The sequence below is a fragment of the Stegodyphus dumicola genome, chromosome 11 (assembly GCF_044657685.1).
Source record: "Stegodyphus dumicola isolate Sdum_Otavi_A_Nest chromosome 11, ASM4465768v1".
Lineage (NCBI taxonomy): Eukaryota > Metazoa > Arthropoda > Arachnida > Araneae > Eresidae > Stegodyphus > Stegodyphus dumicola.
In genome coordinates, this window is record NC_140778.1 from 168533468 (window position 1) to 168560994 (window position 27527).

At 31.5% G+C, this 27527-nt stretch overlaps 2 protein-coding genes across 14 annotated transcripts in view; both read left to right on the top strand.

Moving 5' to 3' along the window:
- LOC146994835 (cullin-5-like) overlaps positions 1-27527 on the top strand; it is a 155836-nt gene that overhangs the window by 100814 nt on the left and 27495 nt on the right. For 12 of the 13 annotated variants that reach the window (XM_085826226.1, XM_085826225.1, XM_085826229.1 and 9 more), the window contains 6 exons: positions 2369-2580; positions 12866-12959; positions 13331-13461; positions 19877-19984; positions 25793-25857; positions 26011-26137. In XM_085826226.1, coding sequence (XP_085682352.1) covers positions 2369-2580; positions 12866-12959; positions 13331-13461; positions 19877-19984; positions 25793-25857; positions 26011-26137 — 737 coding nt within the window. The remainder of the gene's footprint in view (positions 1-2368; positions 2581-12865; positions 12960-13330; positions 13462-19876; positions 19985-25792; positions 25858-26010; positions 26138-27527) is intronic. The other variant, XM_085826231.1, reaches the window with a different exon arrangement.
- Positions 6963-8735, top strand: LOC146994837 (uncharacterized). Its single transcript, XM_085826239.1, has 2 exons — positions 6963-7097; positions 8097-8735. The coding sequence occupies exon 2, from the start codon at positions 8202-8204 to the stop codon at positions 8646-8648; it is 447 nt and encodes a 148-aa protein (XP_085682365.1). The 5' UTR covers positions 6963-7097; positions 8097-8201; the 3' UTR covers positions 8649-8735.

The window sequence follows — 27527 nt, forward strand, 5'->3', positions numbered from 1 at the left end:
ACTAAACTAATACAATTCAGGCTTAATTGTCACAGTGCGCAATAGAAGCGAGATAAAATTTAACGGAACAACTTGTCATTAGTCGCCAAGCGCATGATGCATAGCCAAATATGTATAGTGAAGGATAGCTAAATTTGATGATGATAGCCACTAATTCTAAAGGTTTTTGGATATTGCAAAACAAAGGTGAAATTTTACAATTAACAGATTTTTGTAAAGAAATTTAGAGAAGCAGTAATAAATGAAGATGATATAAAAGAAGTTTTTCATTGTGATGACAATGCTTCTCAATCATCAATCAATTAACGAATGGCGAAATCTGTAGTATGGTTCTAGATCCAGAAAATACCATGGTGATAGTGAAGAAATAGTGATAGATATAAGTGAAGAAAGAAAGTGATAGTGATAGTGAAGAAAGTGACAGAGAAGTTACTGAAAACGAGAAAATTTCGATTGACAAGTTAGTCGGAATTCTCGAAACAGCAGTTACAGGACTTCAACAATGTAACTGAACAAGAGATTATGCCTGTCTACAGAGTTAAAGAGAAAGTATTAGCACAAAAACAAAGCAACTTAAACAATTTACATTGAAAGAAATGTTTAATAAGATAAACAAATAAATATTAAGTTTAATTTTTTTTTTAAAATTTTGATACCCTTTAGATCATAAATAGTTCATTATTTCATAAATCATGATTTCATATTTTTAATTTTATAATTTCTACATGCAGTCTTATTAGATTTAAACTGCTGTTCTAATATCTGGAAAAATCCCAAATCCAGAATCTCCGAAGTCCCAAAGAGTCCAGATTTCGAACTTTGTACTATATATATATATATGTGTGTGTGTGTGTGTGTGTATAGGCTGTTTTTTCTAAAGCTACTATAAATTTTGAGTCTACAAAAATAACATTTAGCATACAAATGATGACTTTTTATTTGTGTTATAGATCTCACAAATTCATTAAAAAATATGCATTAAATTATGGTTTCGCCCAAAGTTGTCGTGATCACAAAAAATTTCAAATGATATAGAATTAAAGAAGACAAAGCATGTTCCAAATCTGAATGTTTTTGTTTCTTTTAAAGTGATTTCTGTTGCTATTTGAGGGATTATATTTGAGGGAAAAATACTATTATATTTGAGGGAAAAACATTTCACCAAAACATAAGGGTAGGGGACATAGTTGACAATATTCACTTCTCTTGGTTCTGAGAGTGTTCAAAATTATAGACATTTTTTATTTGAGATAAATTTTTTGCAGTGCTCTTTATTAATTAAAAATAATTATGTCTGACACTATTGTACACTGGTATGCAAAATTTAGTAACAAATTCATTTTTCAACATACAGCTGTGAAATTATTGATGAGTCTCTGAATTATTGATGAGTCATTGAAACCATTGCAGTTAGGACTGCTCATATCCGTCACTAAGGCTGTTTGGTTTGCTGTTGTCTGTCTTGATCAGACAATTGTGCTGTGCTACCTTGTACCAATGCCATTTAACGCCGTTTCTATTCATTCTATATGGTATGCAGCCTATGAATTTTTTTTTTTTTTTCCCTGCTGTACTTTCTACATTCTTTAAATGTAGTATTCTTTAAATGTATAAATAAGTATTCTTTAAATTAATTAGTATTCTTTAAATGTATAAATGTATAAATAAAGAATGTAGTATTCTTTAAATACTACATTATGCCTTTGTAGTATGAATTTCTTGTCTCCCAGTTGATTTTTTGTAGAACTGCAGCCAAAATTATAAACATTGCTTAAGTTTTGCACACTAATATGTTTGTGAATTAAAAAATAATAATGAGGCACCTGATTAATCATTTTTTCTTTGTTAGCTCTTGATTTGGTTTCTCTTTTACTTCCTTGAAGTAGTCCACACATTTTTTTCTGATATCAGTTATTGGAAAATTATAAATGCCTTATTGAGATTTTATGAAAACTTCATTTATTCATTTTGTTGCTGAAATTTACTGATTCTGTAATTCTCTGCTATCATTAAGAATTTACCGATGAACATGCTATGTTAGATATGTCATCATAGTATATAAACAATTATTTTGAGAAAAGATGTATTGAAATAAATTGATATATTAAATACAATTTCTAGAAATAATATTTAGTTGGAATTTTTCCTGTATTAGACTTAGCGGAGAGCTTAAAAGTCGAATCCAGGTTCCTTTCTTTCAGCTGTTCTTTCCACACATCTAAAACTGAATTCTTAAATAACTGCCAAGATTTCAGTAATGCATGTATTTAAATTTTCATGTAAAGTCAGCTTTGACTGTGCATGTATGAGATGTTGGTGGATTTAATGTTTTTTTTTTTTTTTTTTTTTTTTGTGTTTGTTCCAACAGTTGCCTTGTGCTTAAATGAAGATAAATATGAAATTTATCGAGATAATTTTGAAAGGGCATACTTGGATGCAACAGAAGCTTACTATAAAGCAGAAGCTCCTCAGTATTTAAAAGAATATGGTGTTGTCAACTACATATGGTATGCTAATCAAAAATTAAAGGAGGAAGAGCAGCGAGCTGCTAAGTACCTTGAACTCTGTTCTACGTTACCAGTAAGGAATTTTTATAATGTATTCATGTTGTATTTTTGTAACGAATTCTCAGCACCCCTTTTTTAATAAACTGTTTAGTAATTTATATCGCAGTTGAAAAAGGTACATACGAAAAATTCCATGGACTTTTTTCACCCCCTTAAAAAAAAAAAAAAAGCAATTTTTTTGCCAGTAATGGAAAAGCCACTCTTCAAAAACATTTGGTTTTGTGTAATCTTGATCTTTAAACTAAAATTTAAAAAATTTTGTAAGTTCTTTTTTCCTACTCATTTCTTTTTCTCTTTTTTTGGGGGGGGTCTTAGTTTAAGGGGGACTATTAAAACTTGAAACCTGCCCGCTACAAAGCAGATGCAGCAAAGTATTTAAAAAATATTAAATGTGAAATTAATGAAAAGTGGTAAGGGGCATGATACGGCACTTTAATACACTTGAAAACGTACAAGCAGTGGCATCACAATGTTCAGACTCGCAAAGGTACATGATGTGAGATTTCTGCTATTTAAATTTTGTATTCAGGTTCATCTAAGCTGGTTTCAAGATTTAGCGACTATTGAATGGGGAAAAGAACCATTAGATTCAAGTTACGAGAGAGTTATAAATTAGTACCTAGGAGAAGTTTGCGCACACAGCCATTTATCAAGACCAAAGAAAAAAATTGGATATGCTAACCATGTAGTTTAAAATTAATGAAAGCCTTTTAAGAAGGTAGAAAACCCGAGCAATGGATGTTGGGAAGAATTTGCTGGGAGAAAAACAAGTATTATATCATAAGAGTTCATAGTGAGAAAGTGACTACCCTTTTGCAAACAGTAAAAGAAAATATTGAAGAAGAATCTATGATTTATTCAGAAATGTGGAAGGGTTATATAACCTGATGAGTTAACAACTGCAAGATTTGAACATCTCGAAGTTAACCACCAATGTAATTTTGTAATGAATTCTAGAGTTTATACCAAAAACATTGAATGATCTGGGTTTCAGCTCAACTGCATAACAAAAACTCAATGGGGAAGCAACCACGTGCTACCACTGAGATTCATCATATGGATGAATTTATTTAGTGTAGCTTTGTGGAGAAAAGGATACATTTGTTTCTGTCTTCAGTGCAATTAGAAATTTTTGGTCCATGCCAATGAGTATGCTTGGTGGGATTCTCTCCAACTTTTATGGTCAACGGAATTTTCTGTAAGTACCTTGAAAAATTGTTGTTTATTATGGAAAATTGTATACTTTAGTGTTTTGTATGTATAAGAGTGAAATATGAAAAATTTAACTGTAAGACTCGAAACTTTATCTTATAAAACAAAATATCAAATTCTAATTAAATGTTTTACTTTCTACAGGAACTTAGTATGAAGTTTCGTGTTAAAACCATTTCTATCAAATCCCCAAAATCACATTCCAGGATATGTTTAAATTTTAGGTTATCTACAGCATGCATACATGAATTTAAAAGATGACCCTAGTTCCTAGGAGAGAAAGATTAATGATAATTATGACATGCAAGATGGTTTTTTTTTGGAATGAGTAAGCAAAAAATGAGCAATAAGCTTTCAAATTAGAGGACAAATTTAAGAAAGGGCTGTCATTAATTCCCATGTCCTTCCTAATGCTTGCCACTGTCCCTTTCTATATGTATGAGATGATGTTAAATAGTGCAGTTATAATATAAAATTTTGCTGCACTGTACAAGAGATTATTGCTCATATATTTTACAACAAAAATGTTCTGAATTTTCAAATTCAGTCAATATGACTTTAAATGTTTACAAATGTAATAAATTACAGAAATTTAAGTGCTGAAGGATTTTATACATGTGCCTAAAATTTGAAATCTTAGAAGAAAAAGTGTATGCAAAGAAAATATGCTTATTTTTCCAAATATAAAGATTATGGAAAAAAAAATCTACCTCGCTTTAAAAACATTCTGAAGACATATTTATAATTTTTTAATTTATGAGAAAAGCTATCTATTTTTTTACGAATATCACAAATTTTTGGCACAGATTTTTTTGACACAAACTCAGCATTTTATTTTACACTATGTCACAAAAAAATATATGCACCCAATGAGCCACAATCACTAAACTCAGCAGGAATGTAGTCTGGGAAGAGATGTGCAAATGATTTAAATTTCAACACCAATGACACGAGGTTCATATTTGAAATGCACAGCCGGGAGAGTTTAACAGCATGATTGCTTGTGCCGTAGGGCTATTTAAACAAGTCTGTTGACTTGGATGGATGGTATTGTGACTAGAGATGCCTCTGAAATGGAAAACCATTCGGAGATGACTAGCCGATGCTGGCAGGGCCGGATTTACATATAAGCTACACAAGCTATAGCTTAGGGCCTCCACTTTCTTGCCCCCCAAATTAAAGAATAATATATATAGTATTAAAATATATTATAACAGACTTATAAAGGGCCTCATATCTCAAATAGCTTAGGGCCTTATTAAGTCTAAATCTGGCTCAGGATGCTGGTATCGGCTGCCGACATCCATTGAGATGCCTACCACTGACCCCACATCAACTGAATTTTTGCCAGACTTGGGCAAGTCTTAGTGTGAAGAACTGGAAGTGTGTGATCTTCTTCAGTGATGAATCCTAATTCAGTCTGAATGCTGATGTATTGCACATGCATGTGGAGGTGGCCAGGCCAGCGGTCCGATCCTGCATTTGTTGTCGAGCAACATCATATGATGACAGAATGTGACAAGTGATTTGTTGGGACACACCATCACCTCTAGTCATCCTTCAGAATATTGTTACCACTTGCAGTTACGTGGAGGATATTTTGATGCTGGTTGTACTGTGTTATACTATCAAGTTGTCCAGGTGCCATTTATCAGCAAGAGAATGCTCATCTACATATTGTGTGATTCTCCCAACAACGTCTTCAACAATATGACATACTCCTGTGGCCTGTCAGGTCACCAGACCTCTCACCAGCAGAGCATGTTTAGGACATGCATGGAATCCTGTAATATTAGCGAATTAACTGCACATTTGTAAAGATTATGGCATGATCTTCTGCAGAGGTTCATAGGTGACGTACTTGGTTTGTTGCGACGCCAATACTACTTACTGATTTGTAACCTTTTTCATGCCATAACTTATTAATAAATGAGTTTTGTTTTGAATTTGTAATCACTTGTTTATCTCCTCAGACAGTACATGCCTGTTAAGTTTCATGATAGTAGTTTATTTCCTTCTCTGAGCATATATTTTTTTTTTTTTTTTTTTTTTTTTTTTGTGAGAGTGTATATAACTAAATTGCTCCTTTAAATTTTTTACTGATATCACTATTAGAACTCTAAGGCTAGTTTTATGAATGTCATCAGCAAGAAATATCACACTGAAAAAGTTTCCCAGTATTTAATGTTCATTGTTTTGTTCTTTATATTCATGTAATTCAGGAAAGGTAGTTTGCAAACTGCTTTGAAATGTTAATTTTGATTGCTAAAATGTATGCAAAAATATTAAAAAAATTAAATAATATTAACGTAATGCTATTTTATGTGAAATTTTAAAAGTTATTCAAGGTTTCTTTAACTTATTAAAACCATTTCCTAATGTTTTCCATTTCCTAATAATTTTAGAGTATCAACAGTATGAAATGTCTCTTAATTCTAAAAAATATTAATAAAAATGAAATGGAACTTTTATTTTGCTGTCTTAACAAGCATTAAAATTTAAAATCATTGCTTTTTCCAAAACAAAATAAGACAGAACACACACACACAATCTGATCAAACATTTTTCAATTAATTCAAACTGTTTAGTATATATAACAAAAAGTTAAGTAATTCACAAATTGCTGTGAGATAACAAGAATTGCGTGAGTAATTCTAAAAAATTCTACTCAGTCAGTAATTCCACCAAACTTTGAGGGCAGTTGAAGACTGTGAAAATAGCTAGAGGAAGTGTTAGAGCAGGGTTCCCAACCCTATGCCTGTAGGCACCATGGTGCCTACCAATTGTTTAATGTGTGCCTGTCACTATACGATCACAATAAAAATGTTTTAATTTTGAATAAAATGTTTTCTCATTTTTAATGAAATAGAAATTGCGTCCATCACAGATACAACAAGGTTGCCACGCTATCTGGAAAACCGAAAAAAGTCAGGGAAATCGAAAATTGACCAAAAAAGTCAGGGAAAAATCAGGGAATTTAACAATTTTAGTCAAAATTTGAAAAAAATTAGGGAATTTCATAACGGCAATCCCCCCAAAACCGATTTTCGCACCAATGTTGACAGTGATCACGTTCTTGGGGAATTATGTATTGCGTGCTTGTCATTCGGGCAGCTGGCATAGAGCCAATTTTTGCGGCGCTAACCAGATTGTCTTTCAGAAAGGCAAAGAAAGTTTCTAGTATCTTTGTTTCCAGTAACCTCTTGAATTCAGAGGCTCGCACAAAGAATCGTATGCACATGTGGAACGGAAGAAAGAGATGAAGTTATGCCTCGTGGTTAAGAGAGCACGTTTTTCTGTTTTCAGTTAAAAAGTCTGGTAAGTTAAATTTTGTAATCTTTTACATCTTATTAATTTTTTTTAATGTATGTTTACGTAACACTCTATCGTATTTGCTTTTTAAAATGATAAGAATTCATGCAGTGCATTTTTAAAGTTAAAAGAAGTTTATTGTTGCTTTTTGAATCATATTTTGTGCAGTATTAAACAAATCAAATTGAACTGTTTAGCTTTTCAACATCGTTGGTGGCATGTATTATGATTATTGGACTTTGAAATGACGCAAAAAAATCTGATACTTTATAATTTCATTAAAAAAATTGACTTTGTTTTGTAATTGGCAAAATATTCTTCTCCCCCCATTTTTTTTGGTTTTGTTTTGTTTTGTGTGTGTGTGTGTGTTCTGAATTCGGTTTTCCGTTGTTTCGATTTTTAAATAATTCGCATTTAAAATTTATTTTTGAGAAATAAACGACGATAAAACTTGTTGCCGAATTCAGAAACAAACAGTAAATATTAAAATGTTTGTCCCCTCTTTTTTTATACACTTCATGTTGTAAAAATCAGTAATCAATCCTGCTTTTGCTTGAAATTTCCAATTTTGCTGTGCCCTTCCTCCAAGCTCATACAAAACAAAATCTTTTAAACATTTTTTTTTTTTTTTTATAAATGCCTTGTTATTTTGGAGTAAATTAAACAAAATAATAACAAGTTATCTTGACTAACCATTCAATATAACTATATTTGGCAAAATACCGTTAATTATTGTAATTCACTTTTTAATCTTCAATTAATTTATTTAAATGTTATTCATATCATTTAATGTTGCTTCATCCTTCTAAATTTATTTCTTATTAGTTAATACTTTCAAATTTCAGGCAATTTTCTGTGGCATACTCGTGAAACTAATTCTGGCAGTATGATAACATACCATTACGAAATCTAGTGCACATATTTTTAACTTATGTGTGTTGCTAAATAAGTATAAAATACTTGAATTTATTTAAAAATATTAAATAGATTTCTTTCTTTTTTTAGCTGCAAAATATCTGAAAAAAGACATTTTTTAATCCAGGTTGGGCAGATTCTAGTCTCAATCCTCAGTGGAATCCATGGTTGCAACCTATCGAATTAGCTCCTAACATGGCAAGATGCACGTTTTGCCAACAAAATATCATGCTTAGTACCATGGGAAGGAAAGCAGTTACAAGCCACATAAACAGTGTAAAACATAAGAAAATCATTTTTGTGAAGATGAACTTAAAAAACTATTTCTCCATAGATAAAAGCAGTTCTGAAACACAGCAGTCTTCGGCACTAGTTGCTGAATCATCAAATTTAAACGCGTTCACACCTGAGGACAAAGTTTTTGCTGCGGAATTACTGTGGGCTATGAAATTTGTTTCTTCAGATGTTTCTTATAATGCATTTAATGCTGCTGCTGTTCTGTTCCAGAAAGTGTTTGATGACAGCAATAAAGCTAAAGCTATGACCCTGGGACATACAAAAATGTCATATTTAGTGTCATTTGGTTTAGCTCCATACTTCAAAAAGATGCTCATTTCTGATCTTAGAACACTGAATTTGTAATTTGCTTCAATGAAGCATTAAATAGAATTGTCCAGAGAGGCAAAATGGATCTTTTTGTTAGATTTTGGGACAGTGCGAGGAATGAAGATACCTCACATCAATTTTTTGGGGACATGTATCTGCCAATGACCTTCTGAGAAGTTTCTTTGAGGGAACCTCAGAGCTAGATAAAAAGAAATTGCTGCAAGTATCATTGGATGGACCAAATGTCAATCTTAAATTCCTCAGAGATTTGAAAGAAAATTTAGCAAATAATGATGCCTGCCATGTATTACATATTGGGTCCTGTGGTTTGCATGTTGTTCATGGTGCCTTTAGAGCTGGCCATAAAGGTACTGACTGGAATTTAAGTGCATTATTTAAAAATATGCATAGAGTATGTAAAGACAGTCTTGCTTGGCAAGCAGACTATATTGCCATCACTAACTGTACAACTTTTCCGTTGAAGTTTTGTGAAGTAAAATGGTGTGAAAACATACCTGTTGCTGAGAGAGCTATTGATATTTTTCATCATGTCAAAAAATATGTAGAATCATCCGAACTACCAAAAACTGTGTCATTCAAAAGACTGAGAGAAGCTGTTAAAGATAAGCTACTTTTGGCAAAAATCTCATTTTTTATTTCGGTTGCAGGAGTTAATTTACATCCATTTCTAAAGTCATTTCAGACAGCTGATCCTTTGTGCCCCTTTCTATATACAACTTTCCATAGTATGCTAAGTCATCTTCTCTCCAAATTTGTCAAAAGAGATATACTGCGAGAGGCAAAAGCTCCTGAAAAACTGATAAATATAGATATTCTGGATGAAAACATTTATTGTAATGTTGCAGATATAGATGTGGGTATTGCTGCTGGTGCGAGTTTAGCTAAAAGTGGAGTATCTGATCTTAACAAAAGAGAATTCAGAACTCGGTGCAGAACATTTTTGGTTAAGCTGGTATAAAAAATATTTGAAAGAAGCCCATTGAAATATAGCTTAGTTAAATACATTTCTTCATTAGATCCTAAGCTCATTACGTCTAATGAATTTTTATGTGAGAAAAGGATGGAGAGGTTATTGCATATAATATATGAAAGTGAATGGATAAATTCCACAGTTTCAGATAAATCAAAAATGCAGTTTAAAGAATTATTATTCAGAAGTAAGGGTGTTTGGAAAGACGCTTTTACTAATTATGCTTCAATGTGACTTGATCACTTTTATAAGGATTTGATTAATAACTCAGATTTTAAAGAACTTTGGAGTGTTGTAAAACTAGTTCTAATTTTATCACATGGCAATTCCACAGTAGAAAGTGGATTTTCAGTTAATAATGATATGTTGGTGGAAAATCTGCAGGAAAATTCTTTAACAGCAGTGCAAACTGTTTATGATGCTATAAAAGTAAATGGAGGTGTGATTAATATTAATGTAACTCCTTATATGTTATGATATGCCAGATCTGCTCGTGGTGCATATCACCGAGCACTCGAAGACAAAAAACTGTGTGATAATAAACATAAAAAATACTATTAGACAAAAGGAACAAGGCACATATTAAAATTTTGGAGTCAAAAAAACAAAAATTGAGCAGAGATGTTTCTTCAATTGACTTGCAAATTGCAAAGTTAAAACAAGAAATCTAATTTGGTGCTTATTTTTCATTAGTATTTTTTCTATTAGTGTTTTGTTTAAATATATTAAATGTCATATTTTTAATTCTAATAAATATTTTTCATTTAACATATGTTATGTATGCTTATATTAACAGTTTTGCATAAAAAATGCTTTTTTAACCTTTCAGAATTTAGCAAGTGTTGAAATATCACTGAGGTGATTGTTTGCCAATTATATATTATTTAATAGGATAGATATAAATGGGCCCCGCACTGCCATTTTGTGAACAATAACTTCCATTCCAGAATTTATGTATAATACTTTTTAATATCATTCATGACATAATTTTATTACAATTAATGGTGGAGAAAATCTTATGTTTAAAAGTTCATACATTGCATTGAAAAATCAATGAATTTCATTTCTGGTTTTGGTTTAGATGGAATGCATTGTACTTATTTAATTTCTTTTGTAAATGAAAGTTATTGGGGAAAATGGAAAATAACTCCTATTGTAGTCATAATAGTAATGTTTTGGTAATATACTTTATATATATGTATATAAGTCATATGCAGTTAGCAAATTTTTGTGTTATCAAGTGGCACCACAATTAATTTACCTTTAGCACAACAAATGCACACTACATGGATAGACTGGAATTTTCTTAAAAACACTCCTGGAAAACCTGAGAAAGGGAGGGAATTTCGTTCTCCTGTTTGAGTGGCAACCCTGATACCAGCACAAAACAAAATGCAACCAATCTTTTTTTTTACGTGCATGTAATATTAACTCTTTCCAACTATAATTCACCTTGAAAAAATAAATGGTGCCCACCATCCAACAGATATTGTAGAATGTGCTCTTAGGGACAGAGAGGTTGGGGACCCTGTGTTACAGGAATTTATAGTGTCTGGGTATTAGCTCATAATTGCCAATACACCACATTGCCAACAATCAGTTGGCATTTTGGGGCAATGAAATGTCTTTTTGATATAAGCAAATTAATCAGTTTTTAATTAATTGATTAATTATTTTTAATTTCCTACACATATTATCTGACAATTAGATTACAAAATTGTATCACTCTAACACCACAGGTTATCTGTCTCTCCATATGAAGTCGTTTAAATAAGGCAAATGACATCTTTCAAACCAGTTCCCAGTTCTTATTCCAATACTTTGATGACAATTTTGTTAACACTATTTCTATTATTCAACCATTGTTACGTGCAGTTTCATTTTAGGAACATTGGAAGACTCGTAAATTTTTAGCAAAATAGAACGGGCCAGAAAATAATGGATTGCTTTTGATTAGTATCTCTATAAATCTAGTAAATACATGATATGAAATGCAGTAAAAATTATCTAGATAAGTGCTAGTATTTAATTAATTTGAAGTTGACATTAAATGGTAAACAAAAGAAGCCATCTTTATCCTGTATTAAACCCTCGCCTTCAAGAAGAGAGAGCATATTAAGCAGGAAAGGAAAAGAAAGAGAAAACTTATGTGTTTCTAAACTCTGTTTCTTTAAAATGTGCACTTCAAGATCTTAGTGGACCTTCCTTCATTCATGATTTTAATTTATGTTGTCTTCATTGTATATAAAGGATTAGGGAATTTTAGAAAATTAGCGAACTCGGCAGTCTTTGCAGTAGTTGTTACCATGATTATAAGGCTAGTTAAAAAGGGAAATATTTCCTTAAAGTGACTAAAGTAACAGTCTTTAGAAGAATACAAATACATTCACTATTGGTCATACAGTTATTATCCCAATGCAGTAACTGTACGTTTCTACCCCCATTTTGATGGAGCACATCCCAAAGGTTTCAAAAGGTCTTCCACTCTTCTTTTGCCACCAAACTACTGAAGATTACTTTCAGCTTGCCAGTATTTTGAGTGCTCTCCACGCCACATAGACGCTGACAAACATCAGTGCCTTCTCCAAAATTAGAACCTATGCCCATCAGTACAGCAGACAGTGTCACTGTCCACTACGCTAATCAGGGCAACTTAGGAAATACAAAAAAATTTCTAGAGCTGGCATAACACTTACATGGAAAGGACACATGTATCATTATTGGTGTTTACCAAAAGGTATTGATTTATGTCAAAGTACTAAATATATATTAGGTTAGCTATGGTTGTGAAGCCTCTTTTTTACATTTCTAAAGATAGGATTGATTGTGAGTGTTAAATCATATTCTGACATTATGGACTGATGTTTGCAAGTGAGTTTCACTTTAGTTTCCTCAAAGCTCACTTTGGCAGTGCATGTTTTGTGGATGATGCAGACACTGAGCAAGAAATCTTTATATGATTGCAACATAATGCAAAAAAATTTTGATGCAGTAAGTATTGGGACTTTTATGCACTGATGGAATGAGCTTTGATGTGAGTGGAGTTAATGTTGAAAAACAAAACTGATTGCTACATCAGTATATCATGCAGTTTTATTTTTATAATAATAGAATTTGTTTCTATAGCAGCAGAATTTGAAGAGTTTTATTCATTAACTAGTCTTCCTATGTAGCTTATTTTGTTCTTTTAATACATATTTAATCTGTCTGTTATCCAGTTTTATTTTAAATGCAGAATTAATAAATGTTTCTTTATTGCTAGTTTACCAGATGCATTGTAGATTTGCTTGTTACAACATTTCAAGAAGTTATTTTAGCAGAATGTCCAGCAATGATAAAAAATCATGAGGCAGAAAGTAAGTCTTGTTAAACTTACTTAGTTTAAAATTTAGTTTTAAAATTCATGTTAAGTAAGTTTAACAAGACTTACTTAACATGAATTTTAAAACTTTATTATCTGCATGTAGGTAAAAGCTTATTAGTTAACTGTTATCGTAATTTTGATAGCAGACAAGTGAGTTGAAAATTATTTTTTAGAAAAGGGCTGTTGTTTGTAAAAATATAATACATTAATCTTTAGTTTTTAATATTACTCTTTAATTTACATTATTCTTTAGTTTTTTAAATTCTTTAGTTTTAAAGAATGAAAATTTTGTGGATGTTTTTCTTTCTTCCAATTTCATTGTTTATTCTGTAGTTTTTAATTTAAAACGGAATTGCATTTCAGAGCTTCAGTTGATGTTCAAATTGATGGACAAAGCTTCAGATGGTATTAGTCCTATGCTAAGAGATTTAGAGCATTATATTATTAGTGAAGGTTTAGCTGAAATGAAGGCTGCTGCACCCATTATTACTCAGGTATTTATGTTGTGTAATTAATTGCATTATGTATTAATATTTGATGATGTTAAGCTCATTCGTATGGAATTTGACTCATAATTTATATGATTAATTAAGTGAAAAGAGTTATGGAAATTTTGGGAGAGAAGTTCCTGTTCCAATATTCTTTTTGAAATTAGTTAATTCAGATATTAGTTTCTAGCTATAGTATTGTATTCTATATCTTTTACTGATGGGATGAAATATTTTACTTAACTTACATTTTTTTTCAGAGTCTTTAATGATGATACCTTTTACAGTGCTTTTCAGTCAAAATAATGGCAGTATTTGAAATTTCCTTCAGAATTGCTAAAGAAATAGGAAGTTATCAAATTACATTAATCTAGTGCTAAACAAAGAAACAACCCATCCCTAATTCCTAGAAACTGTGGATTTGGTGTGAAAATCCCTGCATGTCAATTCTTTGGGGGAAGAAATAGGGATAATGTAATAAGACCAATTATTATATCCCACACCAAACACTGGCAATTTTCCTACTTCTGTTGGCCATCTGAGGAAACCTCCAATATTTTGCATCGAAAGCTGTTTGGATCAGTTCTTTGGGAAAGGATTTCAAGTTACATTTATCTAAGCTAGAAATAATATATGTAAATCAGAATTTAAAAAACAAAAGAAAAAAAAAGATTAATTTGTATGTAGGAAAATAGATAGATAAGGAGGCTGAAAATCAGTTAAATTTATATTGCTTTTATCCATGCATTAGTCATGATTGATTTATCATATTTTATGCTCTAAGTTAGTGTTTCTCAAACTTGTTCTGGTCACTGCCTTGAGTTTTTTGTGTTGATAAGGCCATTCTCTATCCTTTTTGTACATGATATATATATATATACTATATATACACACACATGTGTATGTGTATATATATGTATAAGTAAGAATGTTTATTATTATTGAGTGAGCTATGGAATTACACGAGGTGAGACCAAAAAGTAAGGTGACTGATGTCATAGTAATAACTGTATTATATATTTGCATATAAATACCAGAATATTATATATTTACATATAAATACCATTACATGTAAAATATTATATATTTGCATATAAATACCTTGTCAGAAGTGTATTGTAGGTGGCGGGATGTAGTTCCCGCTGTCTACAATACACTTCTGACAATGTTCATACAAGTTCTGGAAACTTTATAGTTTCTAGAAACTATCTAGAAACTTTATAGTTTAGTCCTTTGAGACTGTGTTAAGTTCCTTGGTAACAGCAGCTTGAATGTCTGAGATGCTTGAAAATCGGTGTCCCTTTAGTGCCAATTTCAGTCATGGAAAGAGAAAAAAGTCTGCTGGCACAAGATCAGGGGAATAAGGAGGGTGAAATAACTCCGTAACCTTTTGCTGCACGAGGAACCATCTAACACACATTGCAGTATGAGGGCGTGCACTATCATGCAACAGAAACCACTTGCTTGATGCAGGGAGATGGGGCCGAACACAACGAATGTGAGCCAGGAGGTGCTTCATAACATTTCAATAAAATTCACCTTTAACTGTTTGACCTTCCAGTATGTATTCTTTATTGATAATTCCCTGTGCTTTGAAAAAGGTAATCAACATTGTCTTAACCTTTGATTTTTTGGAGTGAAACTTTCTTGATTTCGGCGATAAGGGAGTGCACCATTCCATGCTTTGGCGTTTCATGTTTGGATCATACACAAAACACCACGTTTCATCTCTTGTGACGATTGATTGTAAAAATGTGTCATCTTTATCTTCTGCATTGATCAAGTCGCCACAGGAGTCCAATCGCCGCTGTTTTTGTTCATCGCTTAAGTAATGAGGGACAAACGTCGCACAAAGTTTTTGTTTACCCAAATCCTGCATCAATATTGTTCAGAAGATTTCATGAGGAAGATTCAGTTTGTTTGCCATTATTCGGATGGACAAACTGCGATCTTGCAGCAATAACTTCCTAACTCTTTCAACATTTGCTGTCAGTCTGCTCATCATTGGTCTTCCACTGCGATGTCATCCTCCATGCTTTCACAGCCTTCACGGAAAAGTTTGAACCACTGAAATACTATCTTGTGAGATAAAGTGTCTTCACTATACACACTTCGAAGCATTTCCAAGGTTCATGTAGCAATTTTACCCATTTTAAAACAGAATTTCATTATTGTTTTCTGGTAAATTGTGCAATGCACTAACACTTTTCAGGTTTAAGTGACTGCACAAACAAACAGGAAACAAGAAACTTGACTGACTCTGAATTTCAAATGACCCTGAACTTCAACGTTGCGTACCAAATATCGTAATGTGCATGTGTCAGGTCATCGGCTGTTCTCATTTTTGAAAGGAGGGGTGAGTCACTTTTTGGTCTCACCTTGTATATTAACTTACATAATTCCTTAAATATTCCAAATTTTTAGTAGTTTCAGGCCTACCTAACTCTGCACAAATATAAGGAACCAAACTACCTAATGAAAATATATTTGGTATAAATTAACTATTTGAAACTAATAAATTTTTGTATGTTTGAGAGCTGTGATCCCCAATGGCTATAGTCACAGTCATCTCTGTTTAAATTTTTTTTTGTGAACTAAAAAACATTTAACAGGTATTGGAGTTGTTAAAAAATATGAGAGTATTGTAAATCATTGTCTTTCTTTGTATACAGATTTACAATAGTGTATGTCATTGTAATTTATATAGCTATTTGTATTTATGTGTTTATAATTTGGTTTTACATATTTTTGTGTTGTTGCTTATTTGTATTTATTTATTTTATGCCTTTTGTAAGGTAATTTTATGCTTTTTTATTATGTTTTTTTTTTAATCTAGGATTTGTGGCTGCTTTATGTGTTAGTCTTTAAATTTATGTATTATTTTGTAGCAATTTAACTTCTAAATCAATTGATGTGGCAGTATTAAGGATATCTCTTGTAGAACTGGAGATACAGCAAAATTCCTTTTACTTGGCCTTAGTGCTAATTTTTGTCACTAAGTTGATGACATTTAACAATTTTCACCAACTTCCATGGCATTTTGGAAAATACGTTTTTTAAACTGTACACAGATGAGTGAAAAGTAGATACTGTATTCTTCAAAATAAGTTTGAAACTAGTACTTGAATGTGCAGACAAAGTAATAGAAACTGTATTTCAGACAGAATTGGTGACTATATGTGTAGCAATGACTCATATAAGTACCAAGATGCATAAAAACTTGCATATACTTTAATTACATGTCTAGTCTGCCACCTATAAAAGAAATGCAGCTATCCTCTTATCAAGAAAATGCAAAAACTGTATATATCTACAATCCCCCACTATAGTAGCTTCCCACTGTATAGTTAGAAACAGAGCTGCAGACAGAGCAGTCAGACAAGCAGAAATGGATGCAAATATTTCCAGGTATTCCAATTCCACTGCCTGCAACATGTCATGAAATGTAAATTCATTTTATTTTAATTACAAAATGGCAGCAGAGTGGGAACTGTAATACTGGTTGCAAAACTCACAAAAATTTTTCCAGAAATGACCAGCACATTAATAAGTAAAAAACCCTACTAGCTGTGACTTATTTACCATGTATTGGAGTCACCACCATTGCAGTCTCAGAGAAGATATCTGCTGTTATGAAGATATTTTTTTATATAAATCACTGTATTTTTAAATCTATACATACATTTATTTATTTGTCAGTTTAGAAATCCAACAGTGAACAGTCATATCTCTTGGATTGAAAACACAGTTAATAATAAGAAAGATCAAACCTGCTTTAGGCATTCTAAAACTGGCAGTGGCCTTACTAGGGAAAAAAATCTAGTTTGCATCTCAATGAATGGTTATATAATATTTGCTTTTCTTGGATTTATTAAAGTATTGCTTATGTATTTATATTTTCATGTACTGTATGTCTGTCTTTGGATATGTATTTTTTGCTTTTCTGTGCATGGTATAAATGATTTTTCCGTAATGTGTTCTATTCAAAACCAAAATACATTGTATATTCAGCATTTTTTCCCAAAGTGATAAGTAATAATATAATTACAGTAAAAACTCGACAATCTGGAAAACTCAGGAAATGAATAGTAAGGGAAAATTTGGGATAATTGAAGGTATAAAAGTAAACATGGTAGAAAAGCTAAATGAATGTGGGGAAGATATCTGTTATAAAATTATGAAAACTGCCATCTTGCTTATTATCAGCTTGAATCAAAAGCCTATCTAAACGTCATGAATATTTAAAGAATAAAAATGCATTTCAGACATAAAAGGTGATCTATAGTCATAGGCCTTAACCATGTAAAAGTAATACATCTTATCTGACAGTGAAATCTCTGGGTGGTACACAAGAGAAAAATTGGTGGTAAAGAAGCGAAGTATTTTTAACTATTGAATTCAAAAATTAAAACCCCAACATCTTGACTGAGTCTTTTCTCTAACACTTGTAAATTTATGCGATCTGAGCTTTGTTCAAGAGTGGTGATGTAGTAGTACTTTGTAATGATGGTACTAAAGGTTTTCAGTTTTTGTTTAGATGGTACACGTTAGTCAAAAGGTTGAGAACCGCTGCCATAGACCATGAAAGTTGGTGGAGATCCTGCCAAATTTCTGCTAATCATTCTGGCCAAAATTTGAAAGAACTGGTTACTCTTTATTAAATTAGTTAATCGCAGGATACGAGTTATGGCTATACTATCTAAAAAAGCTTAAATTACTTGTCAAAACTTTTCATGTTGTATCACCAGTGTTTAACCATTTTTTTTCAAATAAAATATCATATTGTGCCCATTAACACACACTTTGGCAGGATCATATAACTTAATATAAATATAAATGCTACTCCAGGGTTGGCACCAAAATGATTACAAACAGTGAAATAGCACTGGCGATAGAATTTAAGGGCTGTGGAATTTTTAAAATTTAGGTAGGTACTCTGTGGCAAAAAATTTAGCATTGCCTCTATAACCCACTGCTTGCTCATCTAGGGCAAGTCCCAAATTTTAATCATTCCTTCAAAATGTGAAAGAAAAACAAATAAACAACTATTAACTTACATCCTTCTTTACAAAAAGAAAAAAAAAAGGCTTTTTGAAAATTAATTGGATTTCCATAAAAACAGGGCAAAGATCTTATGATTGTAATGTGATATCATATCTATCCATTATTTGGACTAAATATCACTATTTTGAAGACATTTTTAAAAAAAATTCTGGGTCATAGTCCCTGTGTGTTTCATGATGGCTGTAAAAGTCTCTCATTTATTTAATTTTTTGTAAATAATAACAATGAATTTACTAAAATTTTAAAATATTCTCGTTAATTAAACTTTCTGATTATTTGAATGCTGGATAATTGAGCTTTTACTGTATATGTGTTTTCTTGACAAATCAACAATTTTTTTTTTTTTTTTTTTTTTTTTTTTTTTTTTTTTTTTTACACGCAGCTTAGCAATATTTTCCAACTTTCAGTTTTCATCTTATTTAGAGGCTTTAATTCCTCTTGCTCACTATACTAAGTTGATATGCTCATTTGGTGGAACAGTTGTTCAGCTAACTGTATAAGAAAGGTGCCAGAAGTGGTTATTCACCCTTTTGAGCATTGATATGAGGCTGTGAATAGCTGTAAGCCAGTCGAGTCAAGATTATCAATGTATCATATGTATAACTTTGGAAACAATTTCAAGCAAAGTTTTAATTCAGCAAACTTAATTTAACAGTTAGGTATGCTTTTCCCAGTAATAATTTATACTTTTTTTCTTTAAATCTAAGATTCAACTTTTGTTAACGATTGTATAAACATTACTAAAAACAGATTAGAATTGATGGATCTTATAATTGCATATTTTTCAAATTATTAATTTAAATAGGAATTTAAAATTGCAAATAGATCAAACTCTCATTAAAAAACAGTTTTCTAAACATATTTAAACATTTGATTTCATTCATTGTATTTTCTTTGAATCATATCCTTTTTCTCTGTTATTAGAACTGAAAATCACTAATGTGTCTTAGAACTACTGGTATGTTATATTAGAAGATGCATGATGATTTAACAAAGTATATGTAGATAATAGCTGTATCAAGAGACATGCCTGAGTAATAATAAATTATATTAAGGCATTGAAATTTTAAATAATCTAAGGATTGAAATTATGAATACTCAAAAAAATTCTTTCTGTTGGTTTTCTAACAAATGTTTCTGTAGGTTTTCTAAACAAATATGCTATTCTAAAGAAAGAAACAATATGAAAATTGTTTCCTTTGTTTTTTGAGAATATAAATTTTTGCAATTGTGTTATTATATCTGCGAGTACATAAAATTGAGTCATTAAACAAAATTCATCTTTTTCTTTTAATATAACAAATGCTTTTTATTTTATCATTTATTGATTTGTTTTTATGTTTACTGTCTTTTCTAGGACTGTGAAAAATATGTTGCCCAGGCAATAGAATTATTTATAAGATTTAGTAAACTAGTCAAAGAAGCATTTAATGATGACTCTAGGTTCACAGCATCAAGAGATAAGGTATTACACATATTATGTTATAATTAAAAAATTTACCATATGGTATATAGTTATGATTAGGTATATAAATTTTTTTGTTTCTTTGTCTTTTTTGTTTTAGCTCAGATCTCTCTAAAAGCACAAAATGAGATAAAATTATGACTATAGTGGTGAAGTTTATGTTTGAAAAGGCACGGAAGATTAGAAATGGACCAAAAAATTGCACTCAGTTACATTATCTGTTATGTAGGGAAGACTTGATGATAAACATGACTACAATTCATGAAGTTAAAACTAGAATTTATTTACATAAGAATGAAAATAAAAGTAAAAGAATAGTTGTAAAACATTTTGTACACGTCCATCCTCATGATTGTTCACTTTTCGTCTGATCACACCCTATTCTAGACGGCGCTTTTATATAATCTTAGTTACAGTTGCAGTTCCCACAGTCATTTGTCCACTTGCCTGATTTAAATGCAGTTATACAGTACAAAGTCTGAAATCTGGACTCGTCAGGACTTCAGCGGTTCCGGATTTGGGACTTTTCTGGATATTAGATCATCAGTTAAAATTTAGTAAGATGGCATGTAGAAATTATACAATTAAAAATATGAAATTTGAGTTTATGAAATAAAGAGAAATTATGATCTAAAAAGTATCAAAATTTATTAATTTTAAAAAAAAAGCAGCTTACTATTTATTTGTTTTTTTTTTATTAAACCTTTCTTTCAATGTAAGTTGTTTAAGTTGCTTTATTTTTTTGTGCTCATACTTTCTTTTTAATTCTATAAACAGACATAATTTCTTGTTCAGTTACAAAGTTCCACTGTTCAAGTCCTGTAATTGCTGTGTGGAGAATACCAACTAACTTATAAATCGAAATTTTTTCATTTTCAATAACCGCTCTGTCACTTTCTTCACTATCGGAAGCGGTATTTTCTGGATCTTGAACCATACTACAGATTTCGCTGTCCATTAATTGATTGATAATTGGGGCATTGTCGTTGCAATGAAAAAGTTCTTTTATATCATCTTCATTTACCGCTTCTCCACGTTTCTTGACAAAATCCGTTAATTGGAAAATTTCACCTTTGGTTTGCTGTACAGTACCCTCCCGATTATCCGCGGAATTGGGTGGTGCGGCCGCCGCGGATAACAAAAATCGCAGATAATCCGAAAAAAAGCTAAAAACGGATATAGCAAAAGAAAAAACAGTCATTCCAACTTTGAAAAATCGTTTTATATACAATAAAATGTAAAATAAACAGCGGGAAATGTTTAACTAACGCTTAATATTTTAGTATATCACTCAAAACTATCCTAAAATGCATTTTGTTAATGAAAATAGAAAAGTGTTTTGTATACTTACGAGAGGCGTCAAGGATACACAGAAAAATTAATACATATGTTCTGTTTTAATACTGTAATGTATTATGTAATTACAAAAGCATAACTGTAAAACTAACCTTTTTGAAACAATCAGTCATTTGTGTTTGCTTTGTGCTTTGGAAGCATTTTCTCTTGATCCGAGATTGCATTTTTCGTAGCATAAGTTTCTCGGCCAACTCCGTGTCGTCTTGTTCTTCCAAATAGCTCAGTAATCTGTAGACTTGTGCAAAGCCACTTCATGAGTCTTCTGCATATGCACAGTATCTTCTTCGTCTTCACTTCACTGTCCTTCATTCTCGGTCTCTCCCCTTGCTTTCTTCACAATTTCGTCATCTGTCAAGCGTTCAAAGTCAGGTTCGTTGACGTCACACTCCAACCACTCGTTAATGCTTTCAGCATCAACGTTCTCACCACTCGGAACTGTTTTCACCATATCGGCAAAAGTTGCTGTGGGCGTCTCTATAGCTTCCTTCTCTTCTTTACAACTCAAAGGGGTTAGGTTGTTGTTGGCTTCAACATTAGGCATGAGTTTTCTCCATAATGTTATGAGGGTTGACGGTTTCACTGAGTTGTATGCAGATGCAATATCGTAGATGCTGTCGAAGATTGTGTAGTGTTTCCAAAACTCTTTCAGATAACCTTCTTCAATTTTGGTCATTAGCAGCTTGGTTCTGTATGTTCTCTTCATTGTTGCAATGACTACTTGTTCCATGGGTTGGGTTAGCTCAGTAATGTTTGGGGGGGGGAGAAACTTTGCAAAAATTTGTCCATCAGAAGACTTAACATGCTTGTTGCTGACTGAGAAGGTGTGTTGTCGATCAATAGCACAGCTTTTTCAGGCAGGCTTTTCGATTTAAGATGTTTTGCACTTGAAGAAAAAAGATGTTTTCGAACCATTCTTGAAAAATGTTTCGGTCCATCCATTCCTTTTTTTGGTTAAAGTAAACAACGGGTAAATTTTCTATCCTTGTGCCTTTGAAAGATCTCTTTTTTTTTTTTTTTTTTTTTTTTTTTTTTAAACTTTCCAATGACAACAAGTCTTAAGTTTATGTCCACCGGTAGCCTTACTGCAAGACATGATAGTGATCCTATGCTTTGCTGCTTTTATAACCCGCCGCTTTACTTTCATTTTCAAATGCTAAAGTGCGATTCCCGATTTGTCGACAAAAGTCCCGATTCGTTGGCATTTTAAATTTGATCAAAAGATAGCTCTTTTTTTTAATACAAATTCTTCAAATTCATGGTGGAAATCGTCGGCTGCTTGTTGGTCACCACTAAGTTTCTCCCAATGAAGTCCAATTTCTCGAATTCCATGTCGCTGCTTAAAACGAGTCAACTAGCCAAAAGATGCATCAAAATTTCCTTTCAGGCCTAACAACTCAAAAAAGGTTTTTGCCTTCGCCGCAATGATAGGACCATTTACAGGAGTACCCTGTTTTCGTACTTCAGCTAACCACTCTGTCAATGCCGTGTCTAGCTCATCAAAGGTAGAACCTTTCACACTTTTTCGCGTTTTCTTTGCGGAAGCACTATCCGACATTGATGCAAAGTTCACCAGTTTGTCTTTTTGCTTTAGAATGTCACGCACTGTTGTTTCCGCGATTCTGTAATCCAATTCCATATGCTACCTTGTAGCGCTGTTTGCTACTTTGGAAATTAATTCTAGTTTTGGCGCTATCGTCAACACAACCTTCTTTCATTTTCCTGACATTTTAAATGAGTAACAAAAACACAAAACCAAAAAGCACAAGCACTGAATACAATAAAAAGATAAGAAATTTAACTCGGACCGGTTCACAAACACTATTAGGCTTAAACTAACAATGGCGAGTGAAAGGAAGTGAACGTGTCAGTAAGATTAAGACGAGAAAGGGCGGTGGAGCGGGCACTGCAAGCGTGAGTAATCACTTACTCATCATAGGGGCCGAGGGTAAGGTTCCGAGAAGGCCTGGGATATTTTTGCAATAAATAAGCACGATGTTAGCAAATTTACCGTTTCGCTCAGTTTTGTGAAAATTTTTATTTTGTTTGCTTTACGCTTGTTTTTTTAAAAAAAAAAAAAATGTGCGGTAGGCGCGGATAATCGGGAGTCTACTGTACCTGAATGTCTTTAAAGTTCGTAGCTTAATGCTTTATCTAGGGCCGCCGCTAAAATCACATAATGCAGTCTCTACGGGTCTTAAATTCTGCTACAAAGTGCCTTCCCAAGTTCTAAATTTTCACCGCACTTTAACTTTGCATCCATTCTAAATCATAAAAAACTTCTCATCCCTTAATTTTCCTGCTCGGTGCTTCCTCAAATTCTAAAAATTTCGTCTTCCCTAAATTCTGCCGCCGCTTCTGGGTTTATGGTGAATAACATATCAGTTATTCTTAATTAAAATAGCACTAAATGTAATCTTTTGGCCTATGAGTTTCATTAACAAAATCTATTTTTAGAATATGAAAAGAAATTTTTGTTGAATTTGCCTTGTCAACATTTATTAAAGCATTTAAAAATCTATAATCATTGCTAAGCGTAAAAGGTTGCCATACTCTTGTTATTCAATTACTAATATAAAAAAAAGTTTAAATATTATTGCATAAGTTATTACTGAAGCTGTCATGTATTGATAAACATGCAGTGAAGAAAGCAAAATATAATAAATAATGACTTGCCAGGTCGACATCATGGATATAAAATAGGTGAGTGTTTCGGTTTGAGATGTATGCCAAGCAGACAGCTACAGATCCAAATTATTAATCTCACAAATTTATGCTTACATGATTGTTTTTCCATAACAAGTTATTTTATTTAGTGCCTAAATGAATTTAAGAATCGAAATTTTTAAATGAAAATCTCCACGTGTTTTATTATGGAAGGAAAAATCAAATGCACATGTGTAAAAAAAAATATACCCCCCCAAAAAAGTTTTTGTGGCTTTTGAGGTCTGGATTTTAGATCATTCCGGATAATGGACGTCAGGATTTCAGACTTTGTACTGTATTAGTTTCTGGTGCTATGCTTAAATTAGTTGAAATTATTAAAAAAATTTGTCATGTTAAAAATTCCGATTAGTAGCAGTAATACTTATTTAACATAAATTATTGCAAGCAGAATTAAAATTGCTGAAATCCAAAAGTCAGAATTTTATGGAAAGATAGCAAAGTGTACATGCAACTATTTCTAAATCTCAATGGCTGTCATTGACAGTTATGATTCATAGCAGTCTTTAACTGGACAGAACTTTACCTAAAATCTACGGAAAATGAAAGATAAGAAACTATTCTTCGTTCTTAAGAAACAGTCAACAGAATTCATAAAAATCACTTAAATTTTATTTTCTTTGAAGTAGTGATGAGATGCTCAAGGTACATTCAATTTAAGTGGCAGATGAGAAATTTCCCATCTGTCTCATATCTAGGTACTTCTATTATGATGTTTTAGGCAAACATCTTGAGCTTGATAACTGATAGCTAAGGTAATTTTTCATCTGTCTGATATTAATAAGCAACAATGTCTAGAAAATTGAATTTTTTGAGAGCATGGAAAAAAATTTTTCCCCCTTCCCCATATTTTGAAGATTAAAATTATTATATAACTTTGTTTGCAAAAATTATTTTTCATTTTAAGGCATATAACAAGTACATATACAGTTTATAAAACTGAAAGATTGACTTTGCTTTTTTTTTTTTAAATCATTTATTTATTTAAAAACAAAATTCTTCTAGCTTAACAAATATTTAAAGCCATGTGTATATATGCATATGAAATTCAGTGGCAAACAAAACTAATTTAATAAGACAACTGAATTTAAGTAAGAATCTAAACTCATTCAATCAAGTTAATTGAATTACATGACAGAAAGGAATTAATGCTTAGATAAAAGATACTCACCTTTAACTGTGGAATTATCTATAAAACTTTACTCTGAAAGAGGGGGGGGGAATTGTGTGTTTAAATTTTGAGTTTGACTTTATTAGAAATGTTAATAACTTTGATTTTCAAATCAAATTCAAAATTGGTTTTTGATATTAGCTAAAGTGAATAAAATAGCAAAAGAATATAAACTCAGAACTTTCACATGTTACAATAGAATTCTGTTCTATAGTGGAAGAAGAAAACAATCTTTTTAGAGCAAACTTAATTGAATTTGATAATTTACTATTATTCTTATGTGTTTATATAAATATTGTGTCATAATCTTTTTCTTTTTAATTTAAAATTTGTATGCCTCACTTTATAAACCTAGTCAGAAAGTTCTAAGCTTTCTGACTTGATTTACTGGAGTGTGTGATGCATTTAATTGTGGTTTTTATTATTGCATTAGATACTTATTGAATTCCATTATTCTATTTGCTGTAGTAGAAAGATTTATTACTTTTTGATATTAACAGGCAGATTTTGAATTATAATGCTCCCCTGTTTGTTTAATATTTTTAATTTTTCCTTCACAGGCCTTTAAGCAAGTTATCAATGATTCATCCATTTTCAGTTTAGGAATAACTGCAAAACAAAATGGGTAAGATTATTTCTGTTTTCATGTAAATTTCTTAAATTGGTTATTTTACTCTGTAACATAAACTATCAAAGTGCAACTTTTAAAGCAATTTTAGTAATTTTTGAAAAATTCTTACAGATCTGATTTTGAGTATTAATGTTTTCTTGTGTATAGGGCTGGCAGCAAAACACGTTCACAGTCTCATTATCCTGAATATTTTTCGAATTACTGTGAGATTGTGCTTAGGAAAGCACGTACAAGGAGAAGACTGACATCAAAAGAAATGGAACAAATGAAAGTAGTATGTATTTGTATTTTCTTCTTGCTATTTCAAACATAGAATAGACATTTACTATTAAAAATGATTGAAAAGAAGTTTGTATGATGTCAGTTTGCAAATTCACATGTAGTAAGATTAAGTAATAGTTGTAATAGACATGATTATAAGAAATTATGTATCAGTAAAGACAATTTATACTATCTTACATACAGTAGTGTTGAGAAAAAAGTTGCGTTTGCTGTGGTTTTAATGAGGGTATTAACTTAATCATGACACAAATTTTCACGAATTTTAAGGAATTTTTAAAATTTTAAAACTGTCAGTTTTTTTTGGCAAATTTCAAAATATTTCCTTCTTTTTCTTCTTCTTCTTCTTTTTTTTTTTATGTGTAATTTTCCATTAGAATTTTGCAAAAATGCAGTGCAAAATAATCAAAAATCCAAGCATTAAGGAATTTTCTGAGGCTTCACAACTATCAAATTTTTCTGTCAATGCAAATAAATCCATAAATTTTAGATTTTATATATGATTTTTTAAATTTTGTTATAATTACTACATAATATTTAAATATGTCATTATATTTTTATGCCATTTTCTTTTAAAATATCCAAAAAATGTACTGCAAACTAATCTGACTCCAAGATCCAAACTCCAAGATTAAACTTTGAATTAACCAGCTGAAGTTACATAAAGTTGCCTTCTGTTGCTATCAGTGCCAATAAACAATTTTGATGCCAAATGATGCTTTTTCTTTTCTTTTTTAAAGTGTTCTACTTAAGTGGGGAAAAAAAAAACTGCATATATCTGATATAATATTAAAAAACACAATCTAGTCAGATCATAATCTTGATCAAAAATAAACTTATTGAATGTGTTCATAGAATTTGATTGGTTTATAAATGTAAATTTAATCTAATAATGCTTATTTTGTCATGTACTAGTTACAACGTTGCTGCTGCAATTCTAGCAGATTCTCTCCCTTCCCCAAACATTATTATCTTCCATCATGAAATTTTCTGTAAATCTGCTAATATAGGGATTTTGTGAACTTTCACGTCTTATTCTTTGCTTGCCCCACAAAGTTTGTCTTCTTCCTCCAGGATAAAATTGCTATTGTAGTTATAGCCTCTTCTCTCGAGTGGTCAGTGCTGTGGAAAGGAGGTGGCAGACCCTCGGGCCATCTTCCAGGGTGACCTCCCTCAAAATTAGAGCAGAACTGCAGAAATCTACATAAACAGAGTTAATGTAGTGGAAATACCTGTACAACCTGGTGGTAATATTCTGTTGTTCCATCCACTTATGCTGGTGTTCCACCACGCACTTGCTTGTAGTTATAGCCTAAATTATTTTATTGTTGCTTGCACCTCGAAATTGATTGGTATCTTGCAGAGCTATTAGATATTTATCTAAG